We start from the raw sequence: 20,672 nt of genomic DNA on the forward strand, positions 1-20,672 counted from the left end.
TTGAGTTTTAAAAGAAAATCAAGAAAACGTAGGTATATAATACCCAATGACACTACTAGACAATTTATTTCAGTAAGAAAATTAACCATATAGCAGAATGTTCTTTCTTTGATAAATTATCTTAATTTCCTTTTTCTTTTCTAAGTATTGATTCGTTGGGGAAATGAAATTTTCTTCTGACTTCAATAAAAAACACACGTAGATATAGTAACTTTAATTTTCCTAATTACTTGTATTTATGTGAACGCTTTCCAGTTAAATTCTAATTTTCAGTAAGTACTAAAACTTTGTAGGAGATGAATCAATAGGCAGGACTTTTGAGAAAAGAGCTATTAATTGGGGAAGCAATCTTTCAAAGGTAGCCACATGTCTGTGATGGCCTGAAATAATACAATAAATCTGATATACAGTGTGTGACCATTAGAAATGACTTCCTTCCTTTTCAATCAGTTTTAGGTCGATGATGTATATCATATAGTGCCTTCATTCTCCATGAGCAGGCTGCATGTGCCTCCATCAAGTCTACTGATAGCATAAGGATTTAAGACGTTGGCTTTAAAAAGACAGAAACTTAAGTTCAAGTCCAAATGCTGTTAACTTATTGTTAACCCGGAGCTAATTGTTTAACCCCACTAAACCCAGGAGTATCATACGTAAAATGAAATGAGTAACAGTGCCAAGCTCACAGAGCTGCAGAGGGGATTAAATGAACAAAAATAATAGCTCATATTTATTGAGTCCTTATTTGTGCCAGGTATTGTGCTAAGTGTTTTAAATTAATGATTCTAAACCTAGTGTGATTTTGTCCTCCAGGGACATTTACAAATGTTTGGAAACATTTATGACTGTCATAACTGAGAGAAGGGAGAGCTACTGACATCTAGGGGATGGGGGTGAGAAATGCTACCAAACATCCTACAGTGCCCAGGACAACTCCCCCACAACAAAGAATTATCCAGTCCAAAGCATCAGCAGTGCTGCGATTGAGAAATCTTGCTTTAAATGTATCATCTGTCCTCACAACAAATGAACCTCAGCAATTCCCACACCCTTAGGACTTCACTATCAACATTCCTCTCTGTTCTCCAATCACAGTGAGCAACTTTCTAGAGAAAAACATCTCCTTGTCACCAGAATTATTGAGGGGCCTTGATTTAGGGAAAAAGAATTCAAACAGAATCATTCCTACTTTATTTTCACGGAAGAATTACAGTGAAGTGGCAGAATTTATCAAATATTTAAAGAAAGAAATAGCTACATGTTATCTTTCTTATGACCCACTCTGCTGATTCCATTACAAAAAAAGCAATCTACAGATAGATAGAGAAAATAACTAAATTAATTCTTTTAATTTCCTGGCAGGTCAGTGACAGAAACAAAATTCAAAATATGAGATCCTATAACCTAAGGAATAACTATTCTTTTGTTCTCTCTTTAAGAACCTTTACTTCAATATAAACGAAGCCAAATAATATGGTAATACTGAATAACAGACTTAGTTATCCAATCTCAAAAACAATTTGTCTCATAGAATTTTGCACATTAGATTTAAACAGCACCCAGATGGCACTCTGATGGGTGCTCCACAAATCATTAAATAAACAAATAACAGATTGTTTCTAAATAACCAAACCTCCTGGGACAAGAGGAACTATTCAAAGAAAGATGTCAAATAAAATAATCATAGTTAACAAAGTAGTTATAAAGATTGCAAGACCTACTTTCAGTAGTACAGTGTTTTGAACAAAACGAGGCACTCAATACATTTTTGAGATGATTATTATACATAAGCACTAAAATCAAAAGTTAACAAACACCTAGTAAGACTTTCCTTTCAATAATTTCAAAGCAATGATAGTTCAACAGAGAGAGAAGGAAGGAAGGGCGGTAAAGCAGCTTTAGCCAATTCTGTGCCCATTAAAGTTCACAGGTTTTAATACTGCCCCATTAAAATGCAAATACAGTTGGCTCTCTACATCTGTGGATTATGCATCTGATGGATTCAACCAATTTGGATAGAAAATATTTATGAAAAACAATTAAAAAAAAACTACAACAAAATTAAAAATATATAGTAAAATAACAATTTACATAGCATTTACATTGAATTACACATAATCTAGAGATGATTTAAAGTATATGAGACGATGTGCATAGTGACATGCAAATACCATGCCATTTTTTATCAAGGACTGGAGCATACTCAGATTTTGGTATCCATGAGAAGTCCTGTATACCAAGGGACGGCTGAAATTGGGGAATGGGGGAGGCATTCAGTTACTATGAAAGGAAGGGTCAGTGGCTGGGTTTTCTCTTTGTAAAACCAATAAATATATTTTTGAAAATCATATTAGCCAAAAGTTGCCAAGCCCTTCTAACCTAATCCATACCCATCATTTGAGAGATGTAGTATTCCTTAACTTAAATATTCATATATAAGAATATCCCCTAAAAATGAGAAAACATAAGACACTAAAAATTTGTACCCATATTTCATAGTGAAATGTAAAAACATCTCTGGATTTGCTGCTTTACAGTAGTATTAAAATATCCTCACCACAGGCTATGATCAATTCAAGTTATTGTCTCAGACTTACCTCCTGCAATTTAGACTGTATCCACTGGCCCAAAAGTGCCAAACTATCTCGAGGACAAATGGCCCAAATCATTGTGAGGAAAATCATACCTAGGAAATCCAAAAAATGAACCATGCCAGCCTTTTCTGCCTGAGAATAATCAAAATAATAAAAATTACATTTCATACATCGAGACAGTATATGCTTACATTTTCTAGTTCATCAGGTGTTACAATTACCCGACCTTCTCCACCTAAGACTGAGAGTTCTCTTTTTCTTCTTTTGCTTTTTCTTTCCTGGTCTGCTTTTCCCTGCCTTTGTTTATCTACTTATATACCTATTCATTCGTTTAACTAGTATCTACTGAGCCACTTATTATTACAGGATATTAATCTACAGTTTCTTGCATTAACACGCATAATAATCTTGTGAAATAGGTACAATTATCCCTACATTTATAGATAATGAAACTGAGATAGAGGTTAAAAGAGTTGCCCAAATTTGCACAGCTATTACTAAAAGGACCAGAAATCAAACCCGGTCAGTTCTAGTTTTTTAATACAGTTGCATCATTTTAAAATATCAAATAAATGTTTCATTTTACTAATATTTTTGGATGAGGACTAAACACTAACATATGAAGCACTTAAAACAAGAAAAAACTCAGAAAAAGACTGGAAGTTTATTTTAAATAAATGTATTCTGGTCTTCAAGACCTAATATATGAAACATTACTCCTTTATACAAGTTTGTAAATTTGTAAGTCTAGTATTTATCATGAGAGAATCGGGTTCTATGAATTTTTGTATTTACTTATATCAGTTACCAAAAAAGATTTTTCATAAAATAGTTGTTTTGAGTAGTAATATCTAAATATAAGTTTAATGAACTAGATTGTTCATGGTTTGCCAGTAAAATTGATTAGTAAATGTTAATGTTGTAATGCTGAAACTGAAAAAATAGCAGTCATTACTTGAATGTATGAAAAATGACTGAAAACTAAAAACAATGACTTAGAATACTGTCCCTTAACAAATATTGTACCCTCACAAAACATACTTTACCTCCTTATATTTGCCTCATTACTTTGCCTCAAAACACAACTGTGTATTTTGAAAAACAATTACGGATTTTTTTTTTTTTTTTTTGAGACAGAGTCTTGCCCTGTTGCCCAAGCTGGAGTGCAGTGGTGAGTCTCAGCTCATTGCAACCTCCGCCTCTGGGTTCAAATGATTCTCCTGCCTCAGTCTCCCGAGTAGCTGGGATTACAGGGGCCCACCACCACGCTCAGCTATTTTTTGTATTTTTAGTAGAGACGGAGTTTCACCATGTTGACCAGGCTGGTCTTGAACTCCCGACCTCGTGATCAGCCCACCTCGGCCTCCCAAAGTGCTGGGATTACAGGCATGAGCCACCACATCCAGCCCAATTATGGAATTATTTTAACATGAAAACATGAAACTCAAAATAAGGAAGTCGTTATAGAAGAGAAAGCCCTTGTTATCAAAGAATATAATTGCTATTACACAGTCTTAGAAAACTGGAAATACACACACAAATGCCTGTATTTGTAGAATAAAGAAAACATAAAAACCTAGATAAAATCAAAATTGAGACTCCCCAAAGAGAAAATATTGTGTTGACAATATTTAAGATATCTGCAAAAACATACTAATAACTATGTTCTATTTTTAAGGCTGTTGTTTGCTTTTTACATCTCACCTACTACTGTTCTTGCACTGATAGAGATGACAATACACTGAATATGAGGCACTGAACTAGATGCCTGAAAAACAAATGTACTGAATAGTAACACCTTTCAAATGCTAAAATGGCCAAAATTGATTTTATGATTTTATGATTTCAAGTTATGAAGCCATTACTTGAAAGATATTAGAGTGCATATAGTAACACTGCTTAGATGTACTCTTGTGTATATTTAAGAAAAAAAGATTTTTTCTTTGAGACAGTGTCTCACTCTGCCACCCACGCTGGAGTGCAGTAGTGCGATCATGACTCACTGTAGCCTTGATCTCCCAGGCTCAAGCAATCCTCCTGCCTCAGGCTCCAGAGCAGCTGGAACTACAGGTGTGAGCCATCATGCTCAGCTAATTTTTTAAATTTTTCTGTAAAGACAGAGTCTATGTTGCCCAGGCCAGTCTCAAACTCGTGGGCTCAAGCAATCCTCCTGCCTCAGCCTCCCAAAGTGCTGGGATTACAGGTGTAAGCCACTGCACCCGTCAAGAAAAATGTTTTTAAAATCTTCCTGTAACTCAGAAGAAATCAAGGAGATAATTACTTTTGGTGCTTCAGAAAAACACTTTGGCCCATCTTATTTTATTAATACTCTAAGGAATAGGTAGAATTTGAGATGACTCTTAGAAGGATTAGAATCATTATCATTTCTATTTGAAGTTAATGTTACTTGTATTTCTGATTTAGCATTTCAGTCACTTCACTATGTACCTTTGTGTTTACAATTAAAAAAATACTTATCTCTAATGTAGACAAAAGAGCCATTCATATTTTTAAATGAATAACAATTTTTAAAAATCTGTGAAATAGATGTGTTATTTTCCTGGACTCATATCAAGATGAACAGACAGGTATTCACAGGAGCATACATCAACTTTAATTCTATGACCTATAAGAAAAGTGCTGCTAAAAACCAGGTAACTATGGTGAAAGGAAGAAACACTGGATTAACATACAGAAGACCCAGGTTAAAGTCCCAATTCGGTTACTTTGTCAGGTTAGTCATGTTACTGTTTTTCTAAACATTAGTTTTCTCTTATATAAAATATTAATAATAAATACATACCTCATTTGGTATTAAAATTATGAATGAGAAGCTACATAAACTAAAAAGCTCAGTAAACTGTAAAATGGCAAGGTATCGTTATTACTCTGCATTAATTATACATGACACATCATTCTAGAAATTGTCAAAGATGCTCCAAGCTATCTTCTGAGAATGAATAAAAAAGAAAGATGATTTACCCACTTAAATAGTAATATCACTTTCCTACAATTAATTTTCTGACTAGATTACAAGTATATTAATAATTACAGAAAGTTTAAAATTTCATTTGAAATAATTAGGGGTTAAGAATAATTACTTTTTAGCAAAAGAGACAGGTGATAAAAATAGTATTTAAGCAAAATCTTATTCAGTATCAAATACTAAAGACCATAAAAATTCTCAAAATTAGCCAATCACATTTTTTCAGGTAGCAGATTAAGGCAATTACTCAAAACTAAAAGTCCATCATTTTAAAAAAAAGCTAAAGAAAATCAGTTCTTCATAAGATTTAACTTGTTAACTTCAAAGCAGTTTTTCCAAACCTGAACATTCATTTTAGGTACTTACAGCATGTCCAAGTACTGCATGTGCTATTTCATGGCCCAGAAGGAAAGAAAGTTGATCAATATCGGTTACACTTTTTAACAATCCACTGAAAACAAACATTTGTCCATTCTGCACCACAAAGAAAATAATATAAGCAATTAGAACATCATAAAAAACAAGGACAATAAATTTAACAACTATAATGCATTTGAGAACATTTACTTACTGGAAGCACAAAGGCATTATTAATTGGGGAATCAACCACATGAATAATCCAATTGATCTGAGAAATCCCTGGAATATCTTTATTGCATTCAATTAGATGACAAAGCACTTCTTTAACAGCCAGGTATCGGGCATCTTTCTCAGTTAGCATATCATTTTTAAATTCTTCCATGTGCTGAAAGATTAAAAATTACTTCTTATTTTAAAAGAGCACTACGAAATGCTTACTCTGCTTCATGGAAAGTTATATGACTATTTATTGTTGAACATTTTAACTATATAAAAATCTGCATATATTAAGCACTCAAATTTCTCAAATCTGAATTATTCATGCAAAGACAATGTGGTTTCTCGCAAAGGAATAAATTCTAATACTAAGATTTTTTTATGGATTGAATAGATTGACATCAAAATTTCACTCTTTTCGATTAAACTACAAATGAATACTTAAGTATTATTTCTACTTTCCTAAGCATTTTAGAAAACACTGCCTAGGCCAGGCAAGATGGCTCACACCTGTAATCCCAGAACTAGGGGAGGCCAAGGCAGTAGGATCACCTGAGCTCAGAAGTTCAAGACCAGCCTGGGCAACATGGTGAAGCCCCATCTCTACCAAAACACAAAAAATTAGCCAGGGGTGGTGGCATGCACCTGTGTTCCCAGCTACATGGGAGGCTGAAGTGGGAGGATCGCTTGAGCCTGGGAGGCGGATGTTGCAGTGAGCTGAGATCTCACCACTACACTCCAACTCCAACCTGGGTAAAAGAGTGAGACTCCATCTCAAAAAGAAAAGAAAGGAAAAGAAGGAAAGAAAGCCTAGAGAACTTAAGATTTCATCTAAGTAAAATACAAAAGAAAATTACATTCATAAAGCATTGAACAGAAAAACACCCTAAAGTTAAACTACCAAAATAGATATTTCATTAATTTTAAGGTGTTTTATTTACAGATTGAAAGGAAATTACTGAAATCTCAGAACCAATGAGCATATCACTGTCTCTATATGATGCTGATTAAGACTAGCCATCATAGAAGATACTTTTTCTGAAGTTATATTCATGAGAGCTCTTTCAAGTGTACTGAGAAAATTAAAAATGTTCTGAAATATTACTTTAACTTTCATAAAGTAGCTGGGTGTGGTGGCCCATGCCACCTCAGCACTTTGGGAGGCTGAGGTGGGCAGATCACAAGGTCAGGATATCGAGACCATCCTGGCCAACATGGTGAAACTCCATCTCTACTAAAAATACAAAAAATAGCCGGGCGTGGTGGCAGGCCCTGTAGTCCCAGCTATTCGGGAGGCTGAGGCAGGAGAATCACTTGAACCCGTGAGGTGGAGGCTGCAGTGAGCCGAGATAGCCCCACGTACTCCATGCACTCCAGCCTGGGTGACAGAGGCGAGACTCTCAAAACACCACCACCAAAAAAAGAATCAACAAGTTAGTAACTTTTCTCCTTGAGATGCATTAAAAAGACATTATTTTATAGAATATGAACTTACAAGTAGTTTTTATTTTAAATACTTCTAAAAAGCATAATTCACCAATGTGAACTGCCTAAAACAGACAAAAACCCCCAGGATTTATTAACTCTTCTGAAGTAGATAAAACAAGAATAAACGTAATTATAGCACTTTATAATATCCCTATAAGAACATGTGTTTAAATTTTCCTATCACACAGATATTACATCTGTAGCTAAAATAAGAAAAAAAGAAAAATGCATCTATGTCTATATGTATATACATGTACACAGATATACATAAATTTTAAACAATTTCTTAGCAATGTGAATGGTAAAACATGCACTAATACTAGGCCTGTCTCAATCTTTCCAGAACACTTTCCTTAAACCTGCCTCTGACTAAAGCCTAAGAAACACCTCAAATCTCTGTATACACTCTACTAAAAGAGACTGGTCTTGCCTGGACTAAGAAAAATTTGTATAACTAAGAAAACATTATTTCTTTTTTTCATAGTAACTTTCCATTGACAAACTCAGAAGTTCATTTGCAATAAAAAGATTTAACCATGCCAGGTACAGTGGCTCACACCTGTAAACTCAGCATTGTGGGAGGCCGAGACAGGTGGATCACCTGAGGTCAGGAGTTCGAGACCACCCTGGCCAACACAGTGAAACCCTGTCTCTACTAAAAATACAAAAAAATTAGCCAGGCATGGTGGTGCACGTCTATAGTCCCAGCTACTCCGGAGGTTGAGGCCGGAGAATAACTTGAACCTGGAAAGCGGAGGTTGCAGTGAGCCGAGATTGCACCACTGCAGTCCAATCGGGGCGACAGAGTGTTTCTGTCTCAAAAAAAAAAAAAAAAAAGATTTAGCCATGCCAAAGCTGTCGAGTGAGGCCACTGGACATGAATTCAACAAATATTAATTGAGCCACAGGGCACATAACATGTATATGTGCTATGAACTGGAGAGAAAATGATGACCTCTGTCGCGAAGAAACTCACTAGGGTATAAAATGTTTAACTACCTAAGTTATTACACTTTCCAAAGAGGTAAGACTTCTAAATTACAACTTCAGTTTGGATTCAAAAAACATAGTAAATTGCTAAAACTGATGTTCGGAGAAAAATGATCTTATATTACTTGATTTTCAAAGTATAAAAATTCTGACAATAAATCTATTTATCCAATAGATATATACTAAGCACTACTCTTACACACTGTGTTAGTATTTAAAATAAAACCATAAACAAAAACAGGCAAGATCCCTGCCCCCATAAAGCTTAGTCTAACAAGGGACACGGACTATCGAATAAATAATTATGCAAATAATTATGTTACTCTCACGAGTGCTTTGAAGGAAAAGTACAGTATGCAGAGAAAAAAAGCCTAGGAGACCTAACCCCAGTAAAGCCAAGCAATGGGCACAACTACAAATGAGCTGGTTCATAATTCAGTTGGTATGAAGGATACCTCCTCGGGCCTCATCCAGTCACCCGCGTAACCCAGTCTGGTTATCATGGAAGGCTTTCCGGAGAAAAGTGGCATTTAAGGAGAAATGTGCTGAGCAGGAGGTGGCTGGGTGAACGCTAGGAAAAGCAATGTAGGCAGTAGGAATACTAAGTGTGAAAGGTCTGAGGCCTTCTGGAAAAAAAAATGCTAATTTCATATCAAAGACTAAAATTTAAAAACAACGTATCTTTCATATTTAAGATACTTTCCTACTTTGAGTGTTATACTAAGCAGTCTAATTAAAAACAATTCTTACTACTTACTGCTTCATATTCCAGTTCTGATAAAAGTCTGAACTGCTCTTTCCCCAATAATAGTAGCTTGCTCCTTCCTGTGACTGGACTTACTTCCAGGTGAGTAAAATAAAACACCACAAAGAGCAATCCAAAACTACTCAAACCAAGGAATAGCTTCCATTTATTCTTCCTTATACTTTGTTTAAATAGTTCCTTCTTGTTAGGAGGAAGTGCCTGCCACCATTTCCTTATGCCCCTAAAGCAAAAAGAAAAATTCAAAGTTCTGATCATCATTACAGCACATATCACTAAAGCTCAAATGCATACACTAGAATTTTATGTCCTCAAACACCTGAATTTATATATTTTGCTGAATACATCGCATTTCCAGTTAACAAAATTCTTAGCTAAATGATGAAGAAATCATCAACGATATAAAGTTACAGCTAAAAAATTCTAATGCTCATCGAAATTTTCTTCTTCAGCTATTTTAAGGATAAACACTAAATGAGATGCTAATTTACTATAACTACCACTGGTTAACATTTATTACTATCTAGTATATGCAAAATTCTCTCTCTCTCTCTCTCTCTCTCTCTATATATATATATATATGCCATCTCATTTAATCTTCATAATAATCCTGTCACAGAAGAGAAAATTGTTAGGTAACTTGTCCATGCCACCCAGGTAATAAGAGTAAAACCAAGCAATGAAGTCAATGACATTCCAGAGTCTGACCACTTAGCCACTTAATAGGGATAACTGTCTAATTAATTATGTAAGAGGTTACAGTACAATAAATCTATACCTGGAACTACTATTCTTCCCACTGCTCCTCAGACCTCCAACACAATTTGCCAGTGATTCAACAAGGTACAAGGAAAACTGCCTCAGCATTCATTTTGGAAATAAATAGTGCTCAGTAGCAGAAACTCCACTATCCTCTTCAGAAAATGAAAAAGCAGAGGTAATAATATCATAGGTACTCATAAGAAAGTGGGAGATTTTGTAGATAACATCTGAGAAGGTCCAATTTCTACCAGGCAACAATACTGTCTGCTGCTTAGCAGTGTTCAGAAACTTTTCTGACAACAAGCAATATTTTCAATACTGGGACAAACATTTTCCTTGTGAGTTGATCTGTAAAACCACAACAAAAATTTACCATATATACATGATTCTCTTGACAAAAATTTATTTTACAAAATAACTTCTTAAAGTTCTCTTTGTGAAGTGACACACCCCAATGCCTTTACACAAAGTCTCAATTTAAAGGGACATAAACCAAACTATGGAGTACACTTATTTCCTATTTAAAGCTTTACATGACATTATCATTTATTTAAAATGTATGAAAGACATATTCTAAATGAAAAATTTTAGGTGATCAACAATAGTAACGAAAACAAGAAAGTTAAAAACAAACAATTTAAAAGGATGAGAATGCATCAGAAATCAGAAAGAGCATCCCAAGAACCTGGGATGAGCGTATTACTTCAACCAAGAGTCAGTACAGCTGTATCTCCTCTGGGTGCCAACACCAAATCATGAAGAACACAATAAATTACAAATGGAAGTTCTTGGTTTTTTATCAAAAGCAAACTGGTTTGGTTCATGTGGAAGTAAGAAGGCTAGAAGGGACTTCACAGTCATCAAACACAAGAAAGCTTTATGAAGAAACAGCGATTCGCTTTCTTCAATCTTCATAAAACAAATAAGAGAAAAAGGGTTAAAGTACTATCAAGCTGTGAAAGTTTATTATAAAGGATCTCCAAGGAAAAAAAACAAAGATCTGTTGGGAACAGAATAGAAAAAAAAGCAGCATTAATGATTTAAGAGTTAACTAGGAGTGGGCCCACCCTTATATAAGTAAAGTTCCTCAGTTTTATGATTTGCTGCCTTTAAATTCCACAAATTAAAAAGAAATGTTTGTAAGTACTCTTCTTATATGTGAGCGATAACCAACACTTCTGATCCACATATCCTAAGGTCTTGTAATCATAAATATAAGACTTTTTTAAAAATGCCTATACAATACGTAAGAATAACTTTTTAAAGAGACCATATTTCTATACCATAAATTAATATGCAGGAAATTGTTTCAGGATTATTAAATCATACATAACAAAACTGGGCAGGAGCTACTGTTTAGAAACTTCACCTTGAGCTAAATGAGGGGACACGGGATCTAACAAGGTTTCTTTAAAAGTACAGTTTTATAAATAAAAAAATTTAATTTCTAAAAGTTAACACAAAATACTAATGCAAAAAGTTAATACAAAAGTTTAGTTTTCTAAAAAAGCATTTTACCTGCCTACAATGATTGCAAATAACTTCTGCACTGGTTTAAGAATCATCAACAAGAGAGGAACCGGAGCAGCTTGAAACCGTGGAGAAGTGTGGAAATTCCTAATAGCTCTTACAGGAGAAGGGCTTAGAGGATGCAATACTGACAGACTAGGAACTGCTGTAACTTCTTTTATTAGTAGCTGTCTTGAAAAAGAGTCATTCCATACAGTACGTTTGCTGGTAATCATCCAAATTTCCTTATTTTTGGTACTTGAGAGGCATCCTGTTCTTTTGTTGTTAAAAGTCCTATAAAAATGGAAGTTTCCAGGCAGAAAAGTCCACCTATCACACTGATTTACTCCCAGTCCCTGATACTTATTTACTATATGGTTAACTTGTACTTGATGACAGCCCTGTGAGGTTGATGCTAACGTGTTACATTTTCTCCAGTTAGACAGTGAATTAAATCGGAAGAAAACATGGTTTCTAGCAGCAGACTGCAATCCACAGATGAAGCTCATCTTTTTCACTTGATTACCTGAAACACAAAAAATAAACTATAAATATTTGTGGAAAATATTTACTTACCAAACTGGGAATATAACACTTATTAAATAGGTGTGTCAGCTGTTCTTCTAACACATCTCAGGCTAAATTACCTTGGGTTTCAACTCATCACCCCTACAGCAATGCCTTTCAGCAAGATAAACCAGAGTATACATAACATGACATTTACTATGCAATGTGTACTTTAGAAGCTTGCATTTTTTTCATTTCATTTTTAATTTGTAGTTAAGGGAGAGCCATTTTTATTTTAATGGCAAATTATTTGGGCAATAAAGTGGATTAGATAAAAACAATAGTAAAACTTTTATCAGTTTGCAATAACTGGAAGGAAGCATGCAATACGGAAGAGTAAAATCTAACTTATATAAAATGCACTGGACATTAGGCACTGAAGAACAGTGATCCCTGAGAAATGGGAAACAGAGCCCTGCAATTGTCCTAGCTTATTGCCTGGAGAGTGCTTCCAGGCCACAATGCAGACAGGGTAAACCTAGGTGGAGCCCAGTGATTCCCCTAAATCAAAGAGATAAGGCTGTGAGGTCAAGCAAACCAAGGTTGCTAGAGCTCACAGGACAGAGGACAAGAGAAGAAAAGAGCTGCACAGAGATCTCTAGAGTTCTGCAGAGAATCCCCCTCCCATATTCAGCTAAGTCCTGCCTGGGCATATGTGTAAGAAAATCCCCTGGAGCTGGGAAAGGACCACCTGAAAAGACTGGAGAGAAGAATATACACGGCTCACACATGGCATGGTATAGTGTCTGTCCCCTCCGCCAACCAAAGTGGAAAACCTTATCATTCATCAAGCACTCAGAAGGGTTTTGCCTCAACATTAGAGAAAGATTAGTCCTAGGCCAAAAGCTGCTGTGGCCCCACCTAACAAATATTAAAAGCAACACCCAAAAAGATTAAATGCTTCCAAGCAACAACTGCATCCCAGAAAAAACAAAAAACAAAACAAAACAAAAAATCTCAAGAACAGGTATTAGGACACAAAACTATTTAGCACTTAACAAGGTGCAATTTACAATTAAAAATCACCAAGCATGCAAGAAGCAAGATATGTGATCTGTAATTAGAAGACATATCAATCAGTGGAAACTAACTCCTGAATAAACAAATAACAGCATTAGTAAACAAGGATATTAGTTATTGTAACTATAATGCACAAGTTTAAGAAGCTAAAGGAAAATATGAGCATGTTACATAGAGATATATAATATATTTCTTTAAAAGACTTACACTAAACTTTTAGACAGGAAAACTATAAGACATAAGATGAAAAACATACTAGATGAGACAATAGCAGATTAACATTATAGAAATAAAGATTTGTGACTTTGAAGATGTATCAACAGAAACCATCTAAAATGAAACGCAGAGAGAAAATACAATAATAAAAAAAGGCACAGGGCATCAATGAGGTATGTAATAACTTCAAGCGACCTAATATTCATCTAACTGAAGTCCCCAGAAAGTGGCGGGGGAGGTGCAGACAGAAAAAAGAATACTTGAAATAATGGCCAAAAGTTTTCCAAACTTGATGAAAACTATAAAAGAACAAATTCAAAATGTTTAACAAACTCTACACAAACGAAATACAAAGGAAAAAAACTGCAAGGCACATAACTTCCTAAAATCAATGAAAGATAAAATCTTAAACTGGACATCTTAGATGAACTGTATAAATTCATTAAAAAACACAAAAAAGGCTGGGCATGGTGGCTCACGACGTGTAATCCCGGCACTTAGGGAGGCCGAGGCAGGCGGATCACTTGAGGTCAGGAGTCCGAGACCTGCGTGGCCAACAATGTGAAACCCCTATCTAATAAAAATACAAAAATTAGCCAGGTGTGGTGGCACTTGCCTATAATCCCAGCTACTTGGGAGGCTGAAGCAGGAGAACTGCTTGAACCTGGGAGGTGGAGGTTGCAGAGAGCCGAGATGTCGCCACTGTACTCCAGCCTGGGCAACAGAGTGAGACTGTCAAAAAAAAAAAAAGAAAAAAGAAAAACACACAAAAAAGTATATACTCTGATTCCATCTCTATAACATAAACTGCAAGAAATGCAAACTAATCCATAGTGACAGAGAGATCAGTGACTGCTTGAGGAGTGGTAGGAAAAAGGGCCAGGGGAAGGGATTACAAAGAGTAGCGCTTGCCTATAAACCCAGCTATAATTGGGAGGCTGAGGAAGGAGAATCACTTGAAACTGGGAAGTGGAGACTGCAGTGAGCCAAAATTGTGCCACTACACTCCAGCCTGGGCAACAGAATGAGAACCTGTCTTTAAAAAAAAAAAAAAAAAAAAAAAAAATCAACAACCAAAAACAAACAAAAAACCCAGATTGAGGGAATCTAAAAATGAACTGAATTTCAAGTTGTTTTAGGTAATTATTATTTTCTTAGGTGATAATATTGTGGTTATGTGACTATTTTATTCCTGGGATACTTGCTGAAGGATCTGTTCATGATAAATAAAACTCACTTTCAAATTGTACAGCAAATGTGCACACACAAAGGACATAAAGTCAATAAATAAAATATCAGCAATCATTGTATCTCAGTGATAGTTACATACGTGTTCCTTAAATTTTTCCTCAATTTTTCTGCATGTTTCAACACCTTCATATAAAAGTTGGGGGGAAAAACATGTAAAACTCAACCTAAGCTAATACGATATTATCTAGAAAGACGCTTCAGGACTACCAGTTTTAATAAATAGTATTATCTATATATCAAACTATTTGAAAATTACTCAAATTTATTTTTTATGTAATTCATACACCCTGCCCTTGCACTGTTAATGTATAATGTTAATAAAGGGCATGCTAAGTAAAACATTAACTTTGAGTTAAGTTAACCCTTTTTGAAATACTACCAATTTTAAATTAGTAAAGTCTAGGCTGATATATAATAGTTTGACATTATTAACAAGATACTTTGTTTTTACTTTTTTGAACCAAGCTGAAAAGTGGTAAAAGAATTTAAGCCTAGAAATCATTTCAAAATTCATATTGGAGTAGCTAGTAAGGTTTTCAGTGGCTAGGGGGCATGTGAGTTATGCAGCACAGAATATAGTCCTGCTTTCATGGAGGTTATAATCTAGTTAAGGAGACAAAATTGAACCTAAGTAAGACTATTAGGGGATAATAAAATTCAGTTATTAAAAATACATACTGTATGCATTTTTAAAAAGACATCCATGAGTAGCTGAAGAGCTCAGGAAGGCAGCAATTATTTTTCATGCCATTTAGACAGATCAGAAAGAGAAAAAACAATGGAAAGAACTGTTTTCAATGGGAAAGTGTATTAAGGTTTAAATGTGAAGTCTTCTAGAAGTCAAACTGCAAAAACAACACAAGCCCACTTTCTTTCCTTGACCTCAAATCTGATGATTTACTGTAGTAGATAAGCTTCAGACACTTGCCCAAGCACAACTTCTTTTCCAAATGTGCTTTTATGGCCTCAGTTTAGGGGATGAGCCTAGTTGGCCACATTCATCCCTAGCAACCCCTACCATTAGCTACAGAACTAGGAGTAGGCATTTGACACTAAAAAGATTTTACATAAAACAGTATCCCGCACAGGAATATAAGGGCATGTGTAAGTTGGGTCTACAGCAGGTGCTATGGCCAAACAAAGCAATATGTAAGCAAGAACTACAAACAAAAAGCTTTTTAAAAAAAAAAAAAAAATGGATCCACAGAAGAGACAACGGAATACAAGTGCAGGCAGAAGATAAGTGAGAGACCACGAAGCCAGAGTGAACACGAGAGAAAAAGACCTCCCTGTTTCCCATGAAACCTTGTACTTCCTACACTTAATTGAGCTTCATGAGCTTTTACTTTATCCCCAAAATAATTCCCTTTCTTCAATGAGTTTCTGTATTCTACAAATAAATGATCTCTAAGACGTTTACATGGTATAAAACAGTTGCACATTTGTTTTTGTAAATCTACAGCATTTTAATATTATACATGTTGTTTACTGGAACTAGCTGAGGGTTCCTCCTACACTTTGCAAAGCCAAATTTACCAATTTTCAACATTTAATCAGTTCCAGAAATACTGGATTATCTCTACAGCAACTTTAGCATCCAAAATATCTCAGCCCACATTAAATCAGTCATGTCAATTCCACCTCCTTCTTATCTCATTCTAGCCTTTCCTGGGCTCTGTGGTCTTATGGTGTTGATCACTACACACCTAATCTCCCTGCCTGATTTCACCACCAACCCCTCCCACTCCAGTTTGACCCCAAACTGCAGCTAAAGCACTATTTCTAAAATGCAAACCCCAGCAACAGAATCCTACCCCCACAATTTACATACAGTCCTACCCTGGTAAATACCATGTAATCATTTAAAAGATAACATGGTGATCTGTAAATCTTCATAAGATTTAAAAGATAGCAATCTCTGGCAAAGGGATACACAAGTTTAAAAATAATAATAAATGCTACCTAAAAACTTCTGTATAGCAGAGGTGGCAAACTCAAACGTCTAAAGAAGCACCATACAACAGACCTTTCTGCAATGATAAAAATGTTCATGTCTGCACTGTCCAATAAGGTAGCCCCTACAGGTGGCTACTGGGCATTTGAAATGTGACTGGTGCACCTGAGGAATGAAATTTTTAACTAAGTTAAATGGCCATATGTGGCTAGTGTCTACTGTATCGCACAGCACAAGTCTGTAGGGTAGAGGCAAGTGAGTATCAGTAAAGCGATATTGATGTGAATGCAGATTCATGCCCATCTAAAGGAAGTGCAAACAGTATGATGGAATTTGAACTTGCTGTGGCCAAATGATTCAAAACTTTCAAGTAAAGCCAGAATTTCAGATTTTATGTGAAATTTATCAATTTTTAAATGTTGGCAATGAACTTAAAAAATTTTAATGACCTTAACCAAACATTCAGATTTTGTATTTTGGACCTCTGAACTGTATTACTATTCATTCTTTCTGAAAACGTTTAATGAGTGCCCACTAAGTGCTAGGCACCATTATGAATGCTAGAGATACTGCAGAGAACAAAATAGATTTAAAAATCCCTCCCTAGTTTGCAAAAATAGTAATGAGAATATATGCTAGTATATACAAAAATAAATCTGAAAAAAAGATACACCAAACTATTCACAATTATTTTGAATGGCAGGATGGTGGTTAAGAGGCATTATTAGTATTTTCACCTTATATATTTCTGTGCAGTTCAAATTTCTACAGAATGTATTATTACTTTTTTAAGGCTCCACTCAGGCAACTATTTCTGTAATTTCCATTGTTTTTCTTTTCTTTCCTTTTTGCGACAGGGTCTCACTTTGTCGTCGCCCAGGCTGGAGTGCAGTGGTGCCACCTTGGCTCACTGCAACCTCGCCTCTTGGGTTCAGGCAATTCTCGCACCTCAGTCTCCTCAGGAGCTAGGATTACAAGCATGCGCCACCACACCTGGCTAATTTTTGTATTTTTAGTAGAGACGGGGTTTTGCCAAGTTGCCCAGGCTGGTCTGGAACTCCTGGACTCAAGTGATCTGCTCACCTCAGTCTCTCAAGGTGTTGGGATTATAGGCCTGAGCCACCGCACCCTGCCAACCCAGTTAATTTTCCAAATTTTTTCGGTAGACACGGTGTGTCACTATGTTGCCCAGGCTGATTTTTAACTCCTGGGCTCAACTGATCGTACTGCATTGCGAAGTGCTGGGATTACAGTCATGAGCCACCAAGCCTGGACTTGCATTGGTTTTCCATGGCTTTTATAAACTCCTTCATATGGTGAACCAGGCCCTCCTACTACTTCTCCAGGCACCTTCCCCAACCCTCCTTCACCCATTCCTAAATTCCAACCTCCCTGATTTACTTACAGCCCCCAGAAAAGGAAAGCTCTCATCTCCATGTCTATGCACATCTACTCACACTGCTTAGCTCTGCTCATGACAAGCAAACTCCTTCTCATTTCTCATGACTTGTGTAAAAATTTTAAAAAAGAATCCTACTGACACAGAAGGTATAAGCAAAAGCCCCAACACTACATGTATATAATTAAAACCATTATCATTTCTATCACTGACAAGCAAGTGTCATTTTGAATAGAAACAGTGCCTGATATTTTGTAATCCGCGGGTTATCCTGAAGAAAGGGTAAAGAATGAGGGAAGAAATCTATTCATGCATTTTCAACGAGCCAATCACTAGACTACGGAGCACATAAGAAAAAAAATCAGGGCTGACACATTCTCTTCAAAGAGCTGTGGCGGGTCAACAAACATAGCTGGCAGACTTCTAGGATTACAAAATTAATGATGTGAGAAAATTAAACAATTTGGATTGTTAGCCTCTAAGAACATTTCAGATCCTTAATTCTTTAAGTACCATCTCAGAATGAGCAAGTGCAGCACTCACTGGCACTCATTGCTGAAGCCTGGAAGACAGTTTTAACAACTCCTGCTGAAAATGACTATTTCTTCTCTAGTTTCTATGGAAACAGCTGTCAGATTGGCAAAAATAGGACACGTACTTTAAAATAATCATTCAAGCAAAGTACACACATGATGGAAGGCTTTAAAAAAGAATTGGACGGCAGCAGACTTGGTTCTTAAGCTTCCAAATGTCAGACTACACCCCTTCACCCCGACTGAGAATGACGGAGATGAACCTAAATCCTTTTAGCGAGGGTTGCATGGCCTTGATCAACGCCTGAATGCCAAATAAGGGATTTTCATCTCCCTGGACTACAATTTCTTGTTGATGATTGCACGGCAATAAAACAATAAAACTGTTGCTCCACACACAGACGACATTTACACAGTATACAGTGAGTTCTGTAGAGTTTACCAGGAAGTTGTTAAAACTCCCCGGAACTGCTTAGACGGGGAATGTTCTGGTTTGCCCTGCCGAGTTAGGCTGGAAAACGTGTTCAGTTTCTCCTGGAGAGTGAAGGGGTGAAAGAGACTGATGCCCGACGCGGCGGGAGGTGCCGGGTGAGGCGCCCGAGGCCACGCGGGTGAGAAACGCAGCTCTGAAAGCGGGGCCGCCAATGAGGGCAGGCTAAGGGGGAGGGCAGGCTGAGGGGGAGGGCAGGCGGCCCCCGAAAGTACTGCCGCGGGGCAGACACACGCGGTCGCCGGCGTGCCCCGGGCCAGGCGAAGGGAAAACCAGGCTCTCCCAGGACAGATGCCCTCCGTCTCCCGCCCCCGCGCCCCGCGCCCCTCCCTTCCACGCAGCCTTGTCGCCCACCCACGCCTCCTCCTGTATCCCCTTCCCCACGGATCCCCACTCCTTGCCCTGGCGCCCCCGCAGGCGCTCTGCGCTCCGCCCCCTCCCCACTCCCGCATTCTGCCTCCTGCCCTGGGCACGAGCCTACTCGGAAAAGCTGGGGAAAGGCGTCACCGTGAGGACTGACTCAAGCAGAAGCGAAAGCTGTGACACCTCCGACCCGACCTATGCGCAGGCGCGCACCCGCACTTCCTGCCCGCCACACCGGCCTGGGCGCCCTTCGCTCCGCCCACACCGGGCAGTCAATACAGCCGCCCTGAGTCTTTCTCCCAGTGGCCCCGGGCCCCGCGCGGACTGCGGCGCTCTGGCGCCCCCGTGTGGCTTAAGGAGGGACATGGCTCTGGGCTGGGCTGCTTCCCTGGGGACAACTTTCTCCTGTCCTTGGTGAGTTGGGTCCTCTAAAGAATGATCCACCGAAGAATGTGTCCGTTGTAGTCTCTACGGCAGTACCGGCCAGAAGGGAAGAGACTCGAAGGCTGCCAAAAGACGAAGGCTTCCTGGTTCTGAAGCTGCATTCATAGAAATAGTCTTTGGAGTGTGGGAACAGTGCTTTCATATGATTTTTGGAGGGACGCATTTTAAGAATGATGAAATATAATCTTAAATGTCTGGAAGTTAAAGTAGCTGGCTCCAGAATTATGTGTATAGTATGTTTCATTCATTTCACCAAGACATATTTATTGAGCATCAACTACATTTTAAGTGCCAGGGATGTAGCAGTGAACAAGACAGACCTGTCCTTCGTGAAGTTTATATCACAGTGAGGAAAGAGGCTATTTAAAAAAAAAAGTGTACAAATAAACAAGCAAAATATTGGATTGTGATGGATGAGTAGTGAGATCCCATATTAGTTTATTATGTTTATACTCTGTGCACAATGAAAACATCTCAAAGGACATAAACACTATGAACAACTCTAGGTATCTCTTTTGGAAATTTTGTAAGTTACTGTTTCTTTTATCTTATGTGTACTTTATTATTTGCCTTTTACTTTGAAAAGGATATCCTGGAAAACCCCTGACCACTGGATCCCTAAAAACCGAAGTAGGAGGTTCTTCAGTCTTCGTACGGTTTATCTCCCAACCTCTGAAGTGCATGTGTCTTACCAAAGTTTCCAACGTGCTAGCCACCTCTTGCTCATCCTGCCTGATTAGCATAATGTCATTGGTGAAATAGATGGA

At 37.2% G+C, this 20,672-nt stretch overlaps 1 protein-coding gene across 5 annotated transcripts in view; it reads right to left on the bottom strand.

The window, feature by feature from the left end:
• OMA1 (OMA1 zinc metallopeptidase) overlaps window positions 1-19,707 on the bottom strand; it is a 67,389-nt gene extending 47,682 nt beyond the window's left edge. Inside the window, exons 1-6 of one of the 5 annotated variants that reach the window (XM_050803953.1) lie at window positions 19,619-19,707; window positions 11,678-12,194; window positions 9,392-9,620; window positions 6,152-6,325; window positions 5,947-6,054; window positions 2,598-2,726 (exon numbers count right to left, since the gene is read on the bottom strand). In XM_050803953.1, the coding sequence (XP_050659910.1) occupies window positions 2,598-2,726; window positions 5,947-6,054; window positions 6,152-6,325; window positions 9,392-9,620; window positions 11,678-12,177 (1,140 nt within the window). In that variant the 5' untranslated portion in view covers window positions 12,178-12,194; window positions 19,619-19,707. Of the gene's footprint in view, window positions 1-2,597; window positions 2,727-5,946; window positions 6,055-6,151; window positions 6,326-9,391; window positions 9,621-11,677; window positions 12,195-19,050; window positions 19,232-19,579 lie in introns of those variants that run through there. The other 4 variants (XM_050803973.1, XM_050803942.1, XM_050803964.1 and 1 more) reach the window with 4 other exon arrangements.
• Between the last annotated feature and the right edge of the window lie 965 nt (window positions 19,708-20,672).

The sequence above is a fragment of the Macaca thibetana genome, chromosome 1 (assembly GCF_024542745.1).
Source record: "Macaca thibetana thibetana isolate TM-01 chromosome 1, ASM2454274v1, whole genome shotgun sequence".
NCBI classification, from domain to species: domain Eukaryota; kingdom Metazoa; phylum Chordata; class Mammalia; order Primates; family Cercopithecidae; genus Macaca; species Macaca thibetana.